This window comes from Ptychodera flava, chromosome 11 (genome assembly GCF_041260155.1).
Source record: "Ptychodera flava strain L36383 chromosome 11, AS_Pfla_20210202, whole genome shotgun sequence".
Classification (NCBI taxonomy): domain Eukaryota; kingdom Metazoa; phylum Hemichordata; class Enteropneusta; family Ptychoderidae; genus Ptychodera; species Ptychodera flava.
In genome coordinates this window covers 24,861,385-24,878,990 of record NC_091938.1, presented here as the reverse complement: position 1 = coordinate 24,878,990, position 17,606 = coordinate 24,861,385, and the positions used below count along the sequence as shown (strand labels likewise).

General features: G+C 38.0%; 2 protein-coding genes across 3 annotated transcripts; both read left to right on the top strand.

The window, feature by feature from the left end:
- The first annotated feature begins 1,810 nt into the window (after positions 1 to 1,810).
- LOC139143086 (juvenile hormone acid O-methyltransferase-like) lies at positions 1,811 to 5,762 on the top strand. Of its 2 annotated transcripts, XM_070713250.1 has the most exons (5): positions 1,811 to 1,907; positions 2,375 to 2,625; positions 2,938 to 3,248; positions 3,992 to 4,130; positions 4,659 to 5,762. In XM_070713250.1, the coding sequence occupies exons 2-5, from the start codon at positions 2,445 to 2,447 to the stop codon at positions 4,817 to 4,819; spliced, it is 792 nt and encodes a 263-aa protein (XP_070569351.1). In that variant the 5' UTR covers positions 1,811 to 1,907; positions 2,375 to 2,444; the 3' UTR covers positions 4,820 to 5,762. The 2 variants fall into 2 exon arrangements, with proteins under 2 accessions (XP_070569351.1, XP_070569350.1); XM_070713249.1 differs by lacking the exon at positions 1,811 to 1,907 and having other exon boundaries at positions 2,035 to 2,625.
- Positions 5,763 to 14,496: 8,734 nt separating this feature from the next.
- On the top strand, positions 14,497 to 15,312 carry LOC139144434 (demethylmenaquinone methyltransferase-like). Its single transcript, XM_070715134.1, has 2 exons — positions 14,497 to 14,686; positions 14,984 to 15,312. The coding sequence occupies exons 1-2, from the start codon at positions 14,497 to 14,499 to the stop codon at positions 15,310 to 15,312; spliced, it is 519 nt and encodes a 172-aa protein (XP_070571235.1).
- Positions 15,313 to 17,606: the final 2,294 nt, after the last annotated feature.

The following is a 17,606-nucleotide window of genomic DNA, read 5'->3' as shown; positions in this document are numbered from 1 at the left end:
AACTTTACCATGTGTTTCAAGACCAACCTTTCACATCCAAGGTGTTTTACTTATATAACAGTCATGTAATCCACGTTTTTTACTAGAAGGCTATTATTTGGAAATAAGAAGTTGTTTGAACACTAACGTGTAGCAGTTAGACAGACCTTTGCACGACTTTCTGTCACTCAAAAAGGATTCAGGGTTATCGTCACTGATTTCTTTCGGTTTGCTCATTTTACTTGGTTACAGAATTGGTACGGTTGGCATTGGTTTCCGAAAACTGATAGACGAGCGCCCTCAGTATCACCTTAGAAATATAAAACACCTAGAGCAATAAGATGGTTAAGAATGCAAGCAGCCACCTTTGTGGAACTGAGCAAAATAGTTTACAAGTTTGTCTTATCTGTCGTTTGTGTATTATGATTAAAACATTAAATATGGTCAAGAATTACAATATCAACATTGACAAATAGTAGCTGTAAACAGGTAAAAAAGAGATATAAAAGATTTATCAAGGGACTTAAAGAGGCACTCCCACTTGGTAACATTTTAAAGCACATTTCTTTAATGCCAACGGTCGATATTTGACGTGGCGACTCCGCGCGGATCGCGAGATATCGATAAAAACATGTCATTTCCCGAGCGTATTTTTCACATCCCGAAGTTTTACGATCGTTTCTGGTTATGACCCAAAATCCCCCGAAAGTGTGTTGTTTTGCTGATTGACGATATTCTAAGGAGTCCAAAACGTTCGAATGAGGCAATTAATTTACCTCCTACTGCGATGACTTTATATACATCATTATCAATGCCTTTACCTCTGGTAATTCTTATTTAAAACTTCTCCTTAGTTTTTGTCGTTTTCATTATTCTCAATCAGTTTTATTAAATTTTTAAACAATACCACATAGATATCAGTTTTTACGTGTGAAATATTAGTTGCCTCTGATAACTACATTTTGTCGTCTGCCACACAGTTACGCGTGGTTCGATACATAGCGGCCGCCGCGTGTGGTATGCGCGCACACCACGCGGCGGCCACTATGCATACTATGTATCAACCGCACCTATCTGTGCTAGTCACCTATGCGAATTTTTGTGGAATCAGCAAACGTTGTTTTTCGTTTTTTTGCCGAGTCAGTAAGACTCGGCTTTCTCCCATGGGACATGACCGCTCGCCGAAGCGAGTGGTACTGCTGTGGCGTACAGCAGCGTCAGCGTAGACTCGTACTCCATAGCTTAGTTGACAATGGCCCCAGTGCCGAACGTTCTATGTTCGGAAGCTGAATTCAGGTGGGCCACCGGAATTCAAACTTTAACTTTTTTGAGGACATGTTTTTATCGATATCTCGCGATCCGCGCACAGTCGCCATGTCAAATATCGACCGTTGGCATTAAAAAAATGTGTTTTAAAAATGTTACCAAGTGGGAGTGCCTCTTTAATACTCGAGGGCGAGTTAATATCAGCCACTGGTAGGATGCCATGGCGCGTCCATACGCAAATTTATTTGTATACACAGTGCATACTTTGCACGTGCAAGACTCTGAGGTCAAATATATTTACGATTTACCTCTCGCTTATTCGAGTGAGCGTGGTTTAAAACAAACCTGCATTGCGTCATAGTTTGAAATATAGGAAAATAAAGCCTGTTCGAAAAATATTTACGAAAAGCAACTATTGAACCTGCATTTTAAAAGTATGAAGATGACTGTATCCAAATTGAAGAGCACGCGTGACCCCATAATGATTGACCTCACTGCCCTACGTGCTCTACCTCGTGGTAGTGCCACTCCTTTGCTTACTCATGCGCAGTCAGACTCATGTCTTTCATGCTGTGACATAGGACTGACTGGCTTTGTGTTGGAGCTATTCAAAATCAGGATGGTCCGGACCGGATATGGTTTTCGTGTCTGAGCGAGGGCATGTAAGTCTCAATGCGTGGATCACAGTGAAGGTTAGGTGATCTCACAGCTGTTAGTCTCGCTGGCGATTATACTATACACGACCATGTCTCACATGGAATCTGCACATTGCAAGGTGGGGAGAGAGAGAGAGAGAGAGAGAGAGAGAGAGAGAGAGAGAGAGAGAGAGAGAGAGAGAGAGAGAGAGAGAGAGAGAGAGAGAGAGAGAGAGAGAGAGAGTTTATTTGCGGTATTCCGGTGGTGCAGTAATTTGTGCCCCCAGTTATTATTGAAAGTCGTAGAAAACCTAGTGATCTCTGAACTGTAGGATAAGCTTATAACTGGGTCACTAACCGAATGTGTCATTTAAACTGCATGCTAGGTTAGCAATGTCTGTCACCGTATCGCATAGTCAGGACATGCATTCTGTATGCGATGGGAGCTGTAGAGAAACCATTAGCTCATAGTTAACGAAACACTGTCATCCCAGAATAGTCCATGCACCCTTGACCTTGCTACGAGATACCCGGTGATTGAGATAAAGTGTGGAGTGAAACATTATGAATCCAGAGAGGTCGGCAGTGGACAAATATGCTACAATCAGAGCGGCAGATGCTGTGGGTAATATGAAAGATATCACCGGCATGATGACGTTTGAGACAGGTGATAATGTCTTGGATGTAGGATGCGGGACAGGAGCGCTGACCAAACTTCTTGCCGACAACGTTCATTCTGTGACAGGTATGCTCTGTATCATATTGTCTGTCAACACGAAATCGTTTTTCTCGAATTTTAAGCATACCTTTGGTGATGGGAACTTAACTGCTATTCTAATTCTCTGACTTCAAACTTACCTTCCATTCAATACGTTTGGATATTATAAATGTTCAGCGAAAGTGAAACGGTAATTTGAACAAATATGGCGTTTGATTTTTATGATTTTTACAGCGTTGGTTAACTCTAATTGAAGAAGGCCTTCACATGCGAACATAAACTACTGTTAGTTAATTAAATATCATAAAACAATATTTAACAAATTATTTGCCTTCCAAGGTCTCGACAAGATGCCTGAAATGATTGACGAAGCTGTACAATACCAGTCAGCGGACAATATCACCTACTTGGCCGCAGATGCTTGCGACTTGACTACTATAGATAAGTATCAGAACACGTTTGACAGGGTTGTTGCTAACTTTGTCTTACATTGGGTTGCCAACACGGAAGATATGCTGAAAGCGATTCATCGTTATCTTAAGCCTGGAGGTCAATGCTACATGAACATGTGCTTTGCGGGATTTGAGAAGGACGCTGTTGCAGCCATTGCTGCCCACACAAAGGAACCAAAATGGGCGATATACATGGAGGTAAATAATAAAGTACTTACCCGTCGATGCAGCCTCTTGCAAGCTTTATATTTTAGTTTTGAAATATTGCTATTACATCGTCGAACAAGACGATTGTAGATATAACAAGATTGCAGATATTACAGCCTAAATCATTTCCGAAACAGTATTTGATGGCTAAGTGTAAATATCAAAGTTGTTTTAGTTTTGTGTCTTTACCTTTGAAAACAAAACAATTTGTATTCGTGGTAGTCATTTATTCATTCTTTACCCAAAACTTCCAATATCCGTCATTATATACATGGGTGGAAGTGATTTGGTTAGTGTTTGCCTACATCCATCAATATATGCATGGGTGGCAGTGATTTAGTCATTGTTTACCTACACTTATTAGTATATACATGTGTGACAGTGATTGAGTCATTGTTATCGACACCCATCAATATATAAATGGCTGGCAATGATTTAGTCATGCTTACCTATACCTATCAATAAATTGGTGGGTGGCAGTAACTGAGTCATTGTTTACCCACATTCATGAATATACCCATTGGTGGCAGTGAATTTAGTCATTATGTATGCATTCCCATCAATATATACATGGGTTGCAGTGATTGAGTTATTGTTTTTCTGTACCATTAAATTTATATGAGCACAAAACATACCGGTCTAAAAACACATTATGATTCATTAGTTTACTCGTGATCTCATTCTTCTTAACTACTGAGTAACTACCTGATCATGTGATTTTCATATTCTTATAGGGCTATGAATACCCATATTATCCATATCAAGGCAGCTTGGAAGACTTTGAGGAAAACCTCAGGAAAACTGGGTTCAGGAACATACAATGCAGATCTGAAGTGAAGGAATTCTTCTTTGATAACCGAGATGGGGCAAAAGGTAAAATCAATAGAATTTCTTTGTTTTTGTAATCTGATGTAGTCTCTTTGGATATCATAACTCGTGGAGCGTGTTCTAATACACCTGATTCATTTTGAAACTCACACTCTATAAAGTTAAGAAGAAAACTGTCAAAATGGTGAAGATGCGTGTATTATGTAAAACACGGAGATTGAAACAATTGAAAAAAAGCACCACAGTTACTAAGATCTGGTAAAGCCTTGTGGAAATGGAGATGCATTGGGTTAAAGGTAAAATCAAAAGGGAATTCCTTTTGTTATCGGTCGAGGGAGTACCTATGATCATCGTAACTTGTGGAACCCTTTCTCATGCCGTTTACATCACTTCACTACCACTTTCTAGAAAGTTTTGGAAAAATATGGTAAAGGCGCATGTAGCATATAAAACATGGTCAAAAAATAATCAAGAATGGCTATCATTACCGAGATACTAATAATGCATAGGCATAGATTCATTTTTAACTGACGGTAACAACTCATGTTTTGTTTCTCCTATCTTATTCTCAAGCATCATATGTAAGTTTCATGGACCAAGCCAGCAGAATACCAAAGGAATTACGGGAGGAATATTTAGAAGATGTCTTTAACTTCGCGGCCGAGAAGGGTCGAACGAAAGAAAGGGAATACGCATTTTGCTTTAAACTGGTTTCTGCCGTGGGCTGCAAATGATAGCTGACAGCGTGAAATGACTAACGTCATAATCATAACGAGATCAATAGTTTAAAGCATTATTTGTGAATACAACTGAATTAGCTTTTGAAAATTGACCAATCCTGGATGGTTTAATCGTTTCATTTGCTGAAACAGATCGATAAACTTAATTTGTTGAAGTTAAAATGCGGAATAAGGTACACATGCTATATGGTTGTCTTATTTCTTCCGAAATGGTTCGATTAAGATGACAAAGTTAAAATTGCATGATTCGCAGAACCCAGCATTTCTATTCGTAATTATGCCACAGACAAGCTCAAGCTACCTCTTTCTGAATTGGAATGAAATATTCATTAAGACGAGTCTTTTGTACACATGGAACATTCAAGCAAATTCCAGTAAAATGATCTCGCCGCCAAAGTAGAACCAAAACTTATAAAATGCCAGAAGAGACCAACACAGAAGTAACACTTACATGTTTAAATTTACCAAAAAGTTTAGTATCTGGCTTCATCCCCGATCTCACTATTTGATCATAATGTATTGTTTTGCGTGGATGCGTTGTTATGTAGGGCATTTCACCATGACCATGTCAATTCATTTGGTGTTGTCTAGAACATTCTTAAGGTCATGTTTACTAAATGTAAAGAAATTTTAGAACCGTACTTAGCATATCAATGGAAACTCCAGATTTTTCTACTGGTCTCTCGATAACTTCTTTTCAGAATAGATACAGGGTGGTACAGTAGATTACATGTTGTTAGACTTTGGGATTTTCCCTTCATTGTTGATTTCAAGGCTTTCACACGGGATTTTGCTATGTGAACTCTGCACAGTTCAGACCTACATAAAGCCTGCAGCCAGAGAAAGACTCACTTTATCACTCGGCAGTGTCTGTATGGACTCAACTCCCTGGAGACAGCAATTTGGGAGTTTGTGCCGTCCCATCTAAACTAAGTACCGTGATCTTTGCACTTTTCGATAGTGAATTTCCCTTAGACTTAGTTGTTAGTTTTAATAAATTTATTTTAAAGAAAATCGTTGACTTTGTTACCTTTTCTGTCGTGATAGTGTATACGGGAATCTGTTTTTGCCTGGTTTGGACGCTATTGTGTAGCAGTTGGCCAGTCGTCTGCGAATCTTTACCAACTCGGAAGGTGCGCTGGGCTACATAACAAATAACATATTCAGATCAGTGTGGTTGTCTTTACATTGACCCATCAATATTATTTGGGCACGAGTATTTATATGACAATAGACGTAGCAAATAATCGTTGTCGGTCATATCTATTAGTTTCAATAAAGCTCGGGTGCTATTGGGTACTTATGCCTAAAAACAATAAGCACTGGACACATACACAGCCAAGCTATGATTACTGGGTTCACGTGTCTAAGACAGACAACAGAAAGAGTCTTTTTTCTGCAAACTTTAAAGTGGAAAGTTTGAAAATAACAGTTTAAGGGATTACACCATAACTTCTTGGCAGATATGTTGTTCTTCTTGGCAACAACACGGACAATGAAATGGCGCATATCGGCAGTGGCTCAAAAAAGTCATGATTTTCCTTTCTGTCAGCACTGTGTGTACGTTGTGGTAGCGCACCCCAGGAGACTACAAGTGAATGCGATATGTCCGTTTTTCTCGAGGGTTTATGATAATATATTTATGCTGGGATGAGCAAAAGCTAAGTCAATGGAAGTCGTAACGGGTGTATATTTGAAGGCTGTTGTTTGGCAATAAAACCAATGTATGTCTATGAAAAACATGGGTGACGATGGTAGCCTTTATTGCCCATCTCATTGTTTTTCCTGTTTATTTTAATTCTTTGTTTCTCGACTGCAGCTCACGCTTTCGACGTGACCGATGTATTATTGTCGTTTCATACAGTAAAATAAAACAAAAGGCTTTGATTTCATTTTTCGACTTGCACGTGTCACTATCAGACGTACATAATAAAAATTTATGATTAGATATACCATTTGAAAGGTAATAAACAGCAAAATGTCATAATCATTATAAATGAAGAAAGCAATGGCGCCTGTTTGTTTTCTAAAGTCTTTCGATCTGACAACTTATGCTGATATTAATGAATACTATAGACATGTTCCAAGCCTGTGGGCATATCAATATCAAAGCAGGATAAATTGAAGGAAATAACTTCAGAAGACTCTCCCGCTAGGTGCAGTATGCTTGACTCGTTGATCGTGGGTTGAACACTCTGTCCACAGTCAGTTACTGCTGGCAAGAAAAGCCAGGCGACTTGGGACCAGTTTAGGCATACTACTGCTGAGAAATAAAGCTGTGAAAAAAACAGTGATATACCTACAGTAATTCATCAATTAGGTCATATGTCAAGCGTACAAACTATACTTGAAAATGTCACTTTAGACGCTATAGCTTCACAATATTAACTATAATGGCCACCAAATATACTATTAGAATTAATGCTGTCATGAATGACAAAGAAACTCTTACTCACGCACAGAAAGCCTGACTTTATTCATCTTTGATATCCAACCATCGAAGGTTTCGCATTTAGTACCCTTCAAAACTAGGGCGTATCATCCGGGTTGTTTTCATATCTGGGTGAAAAATCTTACACGTTAGCCATTACGTGGATCGTTGTGAAGGTTACACAGATACCTCAAAGCAGTTTACACCCACTGACATCAAGAAATGGATATCATCATGATTGACACCTCCTCTGTATTATTTCAGAATACAAAAGACCTAGCTTTCAGACTCAGACCAAAGACACAATTACATTTCTTGTACTCATATGCACTTCATTCAGTGTTGATACAACCGTTTTAGAAAGAGACAGCGAAGCTGCTGCTGTGAACTGCAATTAAACTGTTTACACTTATTGGTTTCAACTGTAGCTAGCTAGCTAGCAAAGTCAGTTATTTTGACTGCCCACATGCAGAGTAAAAGCCTATCTTGTGTCATCTGACCCTGTAAATGTTGTCGACTTTGCCAGGAAATGGGAAAATCAGTAGTAAATTATGGCCAGGATCCAATATCAAAATACCTCCCAACTTAAGTTTGTGGGTCAGCAACGTGGTTAAGTGTGTATTTTAGCCTCAACAATTTTTGAAACAGCTGCACGAGTTGCCTTTTCAATCTTCCTGTAATAAGGTATATTTAAGATTTGTATATTTACCCTCGATAGTGGCGTAATCATGAAATAATCAACTTTTCCCTACTGGTATCCAAATGTCTTTGGTTAACTTTATGGTGGCATTTAACAATAATTTCATTTTCCTCCACAAACATATAAGGTTTCAAATCGCCACTTTGCCTTGTCAACGTTATTTTTGGAATACCATAAATTTCATGATAAAAGATGGAATAAAAGGTATCAATGATAAGATAGGATAAAACTGAGAAAACTAAACCGATAACAAAAATGGTAAAAATAGTAGCTTGCTAGGTCAAATCAACAGGAGGTTTTCAACAGCCTCAGTAAATATGCATCTTGCAACGTTTGCATAATCAGTTTACTCAGTGAGCGAGGTGGTCATGCATTGTAACTAAAATACTCTGAAGGCGCTTCTAGCTGTCCGATGTGTCAAATATTGTGCACAGTCTTTGAAAGCAAGTCTGTCCATACACGTTTCCTTGACTCTTTGACCTTGTCGCACGCCCCAGATTTACCAAAAGACTCAAGTGAGCAAACTCTGCAATAGCACCATGAATCAGAACAAGTTTGTATTGGAGAAGTATTCGGAAGTGAGAGCAGCAACTGCTGCAGACAATGTGAAAGCTATCACCAGCATGATGAAGTCTGAAGCAGGTGATAATGTCTTGGATCTGGGATGTGGACCCGGAGATTTGACCAAACTAATAGCCAGCCAAGCTAAGCATGTTACTGGTACGTGCTGCATAACGTTTTCTTCAAACAAAGGCTATGTGTTCTTATACAATTGTTACAAAAATTATTGCCAGTGTAAGGGTGTATAGTGTTTTATACCAGCTTTGACTCTGGAGAGAGTCTATTGCTCGACTTTGCAAAACATGCAATTTTACTGAAAGGATACATACATCGTTTTGGACCAGTATACTATTAAAGGAACGCCTATATGTTACTGACTGTTATTAATATATCAGGTTGTTTTTATCAGGTTTTGACAAGTCATCCAGTGATTGATTATAGCCTACAGAACCTTAATCTTCCTTCTATGGCAGTTGCTTGCGATTTAGACATTTTGGACAAATATGGCCAGACATTTCACAAAGTTGTCGTTTGCTATGTTCTACATTGGAATGCCAACATCGAACTCTTGTTAAAGAGGACACACCAATATCTTAAGCCTGGGGGTCAGTGCTACATGAACAAGTTATGCGGTGGATTTGGCAGGGACACGATCGCCACTATTGCCTCCAACGCGAAGGAACCTAAATGGGCAAGATATATGGATGTAGACGATTGAAATCGTCTCAATTACTGTCTTTTTATTTACTGTGTATCTATTTTTATAGAATTTTGGGATCGCCCAATTTCAGATGTCTAAATACAAATGACCACATATTACTCGTTTACTGAATGGCAACTTGAGTTTTCAAGGCGAATCGTCAAAGTGTCTATAGATTTTTCTCGTCTCCTCGCCAGGTTTTACAATTTGGATCTGATGCACCTTACACTTTGGATTTCCACTGATGGTAACATTAAATGAATATCGCATCAAAAACTTAACGCAATGAATCATGAAATATGACTTTCTTCTGATCTACTGCTTGTAGGGGCTCATTTTAAAGCTCTTGGAATAAGGAAAGTGTTCTCGGTCCTAGTTCTCGGTCCTAGTTTTTCGAAAGTCGAAAGTTTATTTTCCCGTAGTTTACGCGGGGATAGTCGTTTTGAATTTCAAATATCGGTAAATTTAAAGTACTTTGTTTCTCTATTTCCAAAGTTCGCACGATGACCCCTGATTTTGATCAATAATTTGATTAGAGGGTGGTTGAAAGTGGTATTGAGAAAACTTTAAGTAAATGTCGATAAAGAAATTTTTCACTTTCAGGGCGTCTGCTACCTTAAAGAAGCAAAAAAGAGATACTGTCAAACAGTAGATGACAACCATTAGAAGTATGACAGCCTTTTTAACAATACACATCTTCGATTCATTCATTAATTCAATCTTTCGTACGACCGTCCATTCCATCCACGCACGCATAAATTCATACATAGGTATATTAGTTCTTCCATTCCTGCTGACCAATGGGATGACTGATTCTTGCAGGGCTTAGAATACCCATTTTATCCTTATGAAGGCAGTTGTGATGACTTCAAAGAAGATCTCAGAAAAGCTGGATTCACGAATATAGAATGCAAATGTGACGTGGAAGAGATCTTCACCGATGATGAAGACATAGCAAAAGGTAATGGTTCTCAAACGATTTGCCATAAAATATTCTTATTATAATTGCCTATAAAATATATAAAATATTCTTACTATCTTCTTACTATAATAGTAAAAATTTAACCCTTTGAGTGCTAAAGTCAATTTCTGTTGCTTTTAAAGAATATAACACTAACAATTTTTTTTCTGATCAAGACAATTTTGTTATCAGATTTTTCCAAAATTTCATTCTAAAATTGGCGCCACTGAAAATTTATATCATTTTGTCCTAAACTATCAGAAAACGTACAGAAACATTTATAAAAGTTGATAAAATGTTACACAGAAAATTTGATTGGAAAAATTACGGCACTCAAAGAGTTAAATGTAGAGTACATACAGTGTTAGAATAGTCAATGATTTATAAATGCTTTGAAAAGAGTCGGCATCAACTTTACAGCATCCTCTTCCTTTTCTTCTGCCGCAATATATAGAACTTTTATGGACCACGTTAACAGAGTTCCAGAGGAACGGCGGGAAGAATATTTTGAGGACGCGTTGAATTTTGTGGCCGAGAAAAGTCGGACGGAAGGACGGGAATGCGTGTTCTCAAAGAAAGAGATATCTGCAGTGGCCTGCAAATAATGGATGACCATAGGAAATTATTCCATCATTACAATAGAAAATGTAACAGTTATTGAATTCTACAGATAAAACATGATGGGGGGATGGATGTCGTAGATACATCGACCTTACTACGAAGTACATACGACATGAAATGAAATCACAAACGTTCCTTTTAACCGTGTGACAATTATCAATATGTGGATGATTTCTAGTGATTTGAAACGTGAAACCATGCCTTCTTCGTATGAAAGAACTATGACACCGGTTCTAGTACCAAATGTACATTAGACTTTGTTCACGGAAAACAAGAAGATTTATCAGTACAGAAAGTGAAATATCCTGAGAACGGTACTGGAATCAAAAGGAAGTAAGAAAACTAAAGAAAATGTTACAATTCATTCCTCAAATTTACATTTTGTAAATTTAGATTTAAAGAAACGAAAAATTTCTGATTGTACGTTCACTAAAGACATGTGATGATGGGATATGTTCGGTTTTCGAGAAGGCGAGAATTATACATTCAATGTCGGAAAAATAATTGTCTTTCTGAGTCTGATAACTCATTCGTATACAAATATGATCATAATATACTGTGTGTATTGGTGCGTTTAAGTTGGAACCTTGTGTTTTGTTTCAACACCAACATTTCGCAAGTATAGTGTTTTACGTACGAACATGTAATCCACGCTTTTTTCCTAGAGGACTATTATTTGGAAATAGGATGATGTTGTTTTAACGCTATTGTATAACAGTTCGACACTTTTCTGCAACATTCTGTAACATAAGAAGGACTCAGGGTTGTCACTATAGCCAGATTTAGTTTGCTTATTTTACTGATCCTGAAAAATGCTTAGGGCTGATTCTTGACATTATTATCAAATTGGTTATAGAATTCGTTTGCAAAGTTTTCCGAAAAATGAGAAACGAGCGCTGTCAGTATCACCAAAGAAATTTGCAACACATTGAGCAATAGGATCAATCCATTAAGAATGCCAGGCAGCTACCGTTTTAGAACTGAGCAAAATGATTTAGGAGTTTGTTTTTCCTGTCTTTCGTAGATTATGATTATAACATCTAACAGATTCGAAAAAGGTGGCAGGAATTACAATATCAAAATTCACGAACAGTAAAAAGTAAAGTTTTAAAAGAGTTATTAAAGGACTTGATACTTTGAAGCGAGTTAATCCCTTCAACTTGTGGAACACAATGACGCTGCCACATCTTACTGTACTTGTAAATATAGTCCATTCTTTTAATGTGCAGGAGGTATTATCATAGTTTCATACAGTGAAATAAATTGACAGGCTATGATTGCATAGCTGACGGTTACATCTATTGATCATATGCGCTTGATCACCATTTATCATTACAAATCATATTCTGAAGTTATGTTACCAGATGTGTAAACAAGTCATAGATGATAAAAATGGCATCATCCGAGCATTTTGTTTTGTTTGAAATCTTCCATGCATAGAAGACAACTTCTATTACTAAGGGGGATTTACAGCAGGGTAAAGTTTTGAGAAAGAAAAAACAGTATGCTTAGGGGGTCACCATTTCGGTTATAGGTCAAGCACACAAACATTACTTGAGAATGTCGCTTTTAACATCAATCATAGACATGTTTAATGTAATGTCCAATAAATGTAGTCTACTGTCCGAATACTGTGATCAATAAGAACATTTCCCAAATATCATATGTAAATGTATTTCTACGTACGCACCACATACATTGTGGTTGACTAGGAGGTCAAACATACTGAAGTTCGACCTCTCGCTTATTCGAGTGAGCGTGATTTAAAGAAGCCTGCGATGCGTCATAGCTTGACAGAAAGGGAAATTAAACCTGCCTAATAAATGTTTGTAAAAGGGGCAGGCAACTACCGAACTTGCATTTTAGAAGGCTAAAGATTATTCTAAATCGCAGCATACGCATGACCCCATAATGATTGATCTCGGTGCCCAGCGCATGCGTGGCAGTGTCAGGACATCCCAAGGTCAGATCATCCGCAGTCAGCCTCGTGCATGTCGTGTCTTGATCCGGGTGTCTTGTACGTTGTGATACTGGACCAACTGAAAGATAAATTCAAAACCACGACGTTTCCGAGGTGGGTTTCAAATCTTTGTGAGTTCACGTACATGTAACATGTAAGTCAGTGCGTGGATTTGGTCTCAAAGGGTTTTATCTCGCTGGCGATTATTCAACACACGACGATGTGTACAATAGAGAGAGAGAGAGAGAGAGAGAGGAGAGAGAGAGAGAGATGGGTCTGTGCACTAATTCCCATATCTGTGCAACATACCACTGTTTTGAAATATTGTTTACAGTTCTAGTGGTTCTTTCTACTCCTTTCTGTATATATATTTTTAAAGCTCTGATTGAATTCTAGTTTTGAAATAAAATTTTAATTTTTCTTTGTAAATATTTGCTGTGTAAAATATTTGTTGAGTGTGTGATAAGTGAAACCACATCTGGCTTTTTAGTGATTAGGAGTGAAAATATCATGTCATCATGTTGGTAAAAGAAATAGAAATATAGACAACTTTTAACCCCGATGAGTTAATCTTGCCGTCACATAATTTAAATATCAAATCACAACAGTGATCCTCCAGTTTAAAATCGGATGCAATGTTTTTATTTGTAGCAGTAACTCAGTTACTGTCCTAAGCTGGTGAAATGAAATAATGTGCCTAGTAGATTGGTACACGCCTCTCAGTGGGCTTTCATTGATGTAGTGGCTAAAATTATTCCGTGAAAATCCAGTATTGTTCACTGCCAGCATTCTAATGTTTGAGAAGCTCAAACCAAATATGAATAATTACAGATGCCATATATGGTAACTTTGTAAATTGGTATATAAATACAGAACTGTATTAACCGGTATTTATGTAAATTCTGAAAAATAAGCAGGAAGCGTTGCCAGCACATTGGCTGGAAATACACGTAAATACAGGCAAATGTAGCCTTTATTTACGGTAAATATAGGCAAATACAGGAGATGTATTACCATGTATCAATAGTGCATATACAGGTAATTACAGGCTGTATTTTCCTGTATTTACCATAAATACATGGCTCTATTTACCTGTATCTCTCTGAATTTGCAGGAAATACAGCCAAAATACAGGGTCAACGTTGTGACACTGGACCAGCTGAAAGATACATTCAAAACCACGACGTTTCCGAGGTGTGCTTCAAATCTTTGTGAGTTCACATACATGTAACATGTAAGTCAGTGCGTGAATTTGGTCTCAAAGGGTTTTACCTCACTGGCGATTATTCAATACACGACGATGTGTGCAATGGAATTTAAGCTCACACATTACACGAGAGAGAGAGAGAGAGAGAGAGAGAGAGAGAGAGAGAGAGAGAGAGAGAGAGAGAGAGAGAGAGAGAGAGAGAGAGAGAGAGAGATGCAATGATGCAGTAATTTTAACCCGAAGTACACATTCAAAGTCTCAGATACGAGTGATCCTTGAACGTTAAAAAAGCTTTGTTTGGAGCTGGGTCAGGAACCGAGAGTGTTATTGACATTGCATGCTCAGTGAGCAATGTCAATTACCGTATCGCACAGTCAGAACGTATACTCTGTATGCGGTTGGGGCTATCCTACAGCAGACGTTTGCTCACACATTTAATGAAACACTCTCATCCCCACAGAACAGTTCCGTGCACGCTTGACTTGCTACGGGATCCCAAGTGAATGAAATAAAGAAAGGAGCGAATCAGTATGAATCCAGAGAGGTCAGTACTGGACAGATATACTAAAATCAGAGCGGCAGGTGCTGTGGGTAATATGAAAGATATCACCAGCATGATGACGTTGGAGACAGGTGATAATGTCTTGGATGTAGGATGCGGAACAGGAGCACCGACCAAACTTCTTGCCGACAACGTTCATTCTGTCATAAGAATGTTCTGTAACAGATTTCCTGTCAAACTAAATAGCTCTCGAAATTTAAGCCTACTGTTGATGAGGGCACTTCACTGCTATTTTCTAATTTTCTAAGTTCAATTCTTGCTTTCTCATTCAACACGCTTTGATGACATAATACATGTTCAGCGAAAGTGAAAAAGTCATTGGAACAAATATGTCGTTGATATTGGAAAGTGTCTATGTATAAAATGAAGAAGAGTTGTTCATATGTGAATATAAACTATGGTTAATAAAAAGCCTCCAAGTTTAGACTGCATTAACAAGTTAATTGTTTTCCAAGGTCTTGACAAGTTGCCTGAAATGATTGATGCAGCTGTACAATACCAATCAGCAGACAACATCACCTATGTTGCCGCAGCTGCTTGCGACTTGAAGATTATAGATAAATATCAGAACAAGTTTGACCGGGTTGTTGCCAACTATGTCTTGCATTGGGTTTACAACATGGAAGATACGCTGAAAGCGATTCATAAGTATCTTAAGCCGGGAGGTCAATGCTTTGTGAACATGTGTTGCGCGGGATTTGAGAAGGATGCTCTTTCAGCCATTGCTGCCCACACAAAGGAACCAAAATGGGCGATATACATGGAGGTAAACAAAAAACCCTGAACTTCAAGATTGCAGGTATGGTGTTTAAAACGTTTTAGTAACAGTATTTTAAGGCCAAGTATAAATATTAGATTTGATCTTTGTCTTTCCCCCTTAAAGCACACACCATTCATAGTTCACAGGGATGCTGAGTATAACGAAATTGATGCGACCGAAACAGCAGTTTCCGAATTAATTTCCTAAATCGTTTATGATCAAACAGACAACTGTTTTCACTAATAGCTGGGAAATGGGATATCTAGCTATCTATATATATATGGTATTAATAAACAAGAACACAAAGTGGCGAATGCTTAAATGCAAACCACTGCGATAACTCTTCGTATACGGGTATACAATATTTTAGTAAAGGGTTGGCGTTTACGTTTATTTCTCTACCCGTAAATAACAAAAATGAGCACTGACAGAGTCTATGCTGTATTAATTGCATTTGAAAATTAGACAATACAAAACTGTTTTAACACGAGCACGCCATGTTGCGTCAGGGATAACTCCAAAAGTGTTGCACATTTTTGTTAGAATGTAGATTGTTGTTTCTAAAATTTGACATTATGCCGTGTTTTCGTGTTCTAAGATACACCTCCAAGGTCTTGTTTCTTCACACTAAACACCTGCACCTTTATTACTCGAGGAAACAAGTTAAAAACCGGATTTGGAGTACTTATGTAGCATTGCCAGTGAGTGAGTCAATGTTTACAGCACCCATGAATGTATACGCAAACTCGTCTCAAAATTCACATTACCACGATTCATGTGTTTTCTGGTGATGTCATTCTTCTGACTGACTGACTTACTGACTGACCACGTTACTTTCAGATTCGTATAGGGCTTAAATGAATACCCGTATTATCCATATCAAGGCAGCTTGGAAGACTTTGAGGAAAACCTCAGGAAAACTGGGTTCAAACACATACAATGCAAATCTGATGTGCAGGAATTCTTCTATGATACCCGGGATGAGGCAAAAGGTGAAATCAAGACAATTTCTTGCTGTAATCTGAGGTAGTCCCTTTGAATATCTTAAATGATGACGCGCGTATCATGAAAAACACGGTCGTTGAAACAAACTAGAATCACCACATATACCTAGATCTGGTAAAGGCTTATAGAAACGGAGATATGGTAAAGGGAAAAAATCAATGGGGAATTCCTTTTTGTAATCCGAGGGAGTCCCTGCAGACATGGTAACTTGTGTAGCCCTTTATCATCATTTCATTAACGTTACCCCTTTCTAGGCAGATTTGGAAAGAATTAAAATCGGTAAAGGTGCCTAAAAGATGGTCAACAATCGAAGGACACCACAATTGCCGAGAAGACGCTTATGCATAGCTACGAATTCAATTGCTAACTGATGGTAACAACTAATTTCTGTTTCTCCGAATGTTTTCTGCAGCGACGTATGTAAGTTTTATGAACCAAGCCAACATGATTCCAAAGGAATTACGGGAAGAATATATAGAAGACGCCTTGAACTTCGCAGCCGAGAAGGGTCGAACGAAAGAAAGGGAATTATCGTTCTCCATTAAAGTGATTCATGCTGTGAGCTGCAAATGATGGTTGAAAGCAAAATACGAATATCATCATAATCACAACAAAGAATCGATACGTCTTCGGTATTATTTTTAATACAACAGAATGGCTTTCGAAAATGGACCAATCCTGGATGGTTTCACCATTTTTAGCCGAAATAGATCGACAGACATATTTCGTTGACGTTAAAAGAAACAAGCTATACATACATTGTGATTATCTTAGTTTCTTTCCGAAATGGTTCGATTAAGGTAGTATGAGTCTCGAAAGGGAAAGACTTAAACTTTCGCTCAGACTTTTCTTTAAGGAATCTTTCATCCATTCTCTTTCAAAATCAATAATGAAAATCCGGGATCCCCGTGCAAATTTTGGTACTAGAGAAACAAATAACCTAAGATTAGATTAACCGATCGGGGTTTCGTTAAAAGGTTTCGAATATTATATATAGATTCTTATCAGTGCAGGCACTGGAGAAATATTTTATACTAGCTAGTATTTTTGTCGGTTTTTGAGTGTGAACAATTGTACTTTCTACCAGTTTTCTTTTTTATGTAACGTCTATAGGCCTCGAGCCTTATTTGAATAAATAAATAAAATAAATAAATAAATAAATAAATAAAAGCCGGCCACCGGCCATATGGCCGGCTGTAAGGCGATCACGGTCGCCTGTTATTACCTGAAAATCATGTAATTGTTGTGCCGCTTACAGGAATGAATAGCTGGTAACAAACAGCATATCGGCATAAGTTTACAATGATCTGTAT

Bases quoted from the DNA above. Each gene is read 5' to 3' on its own strand.
- LOC139143086 (XM_070713250.1), top strand. From the start codon at position 2,445: ATGAATCCAGAGAGGTCGGCAGTGGACAAATATGCTACAATCAGAGCG. The intron at 2,626-2,937 runs GTATGCTCTGTA...TTGCCTTCCAAG, and splicing joins CAACGTTCATTCTGTGACAG to GTCTCGACAAGATGCCTGAA. The intron at 3,249-3,991 runs GTAAATAATAAA...ATATTCTTATAG, and splicing joins AATGGGCGATATACATGGAG to GGCTATGAATACCCATATTA.
- LOC139144434 (XM_070715134.1), top strand. From the start codon at position 14,497: ATGAATCCAGAGAGGTCAGTACTGGACAGATATACTAAAATCAGAGCG. The intron at 14,687-14,983 runs GTAACAGATTTC...TTGTTTTCCAAG, and splicing joins TTCTGTCATAAGAATGTTCT to GTCTTGACAAGTTGCCTGAA.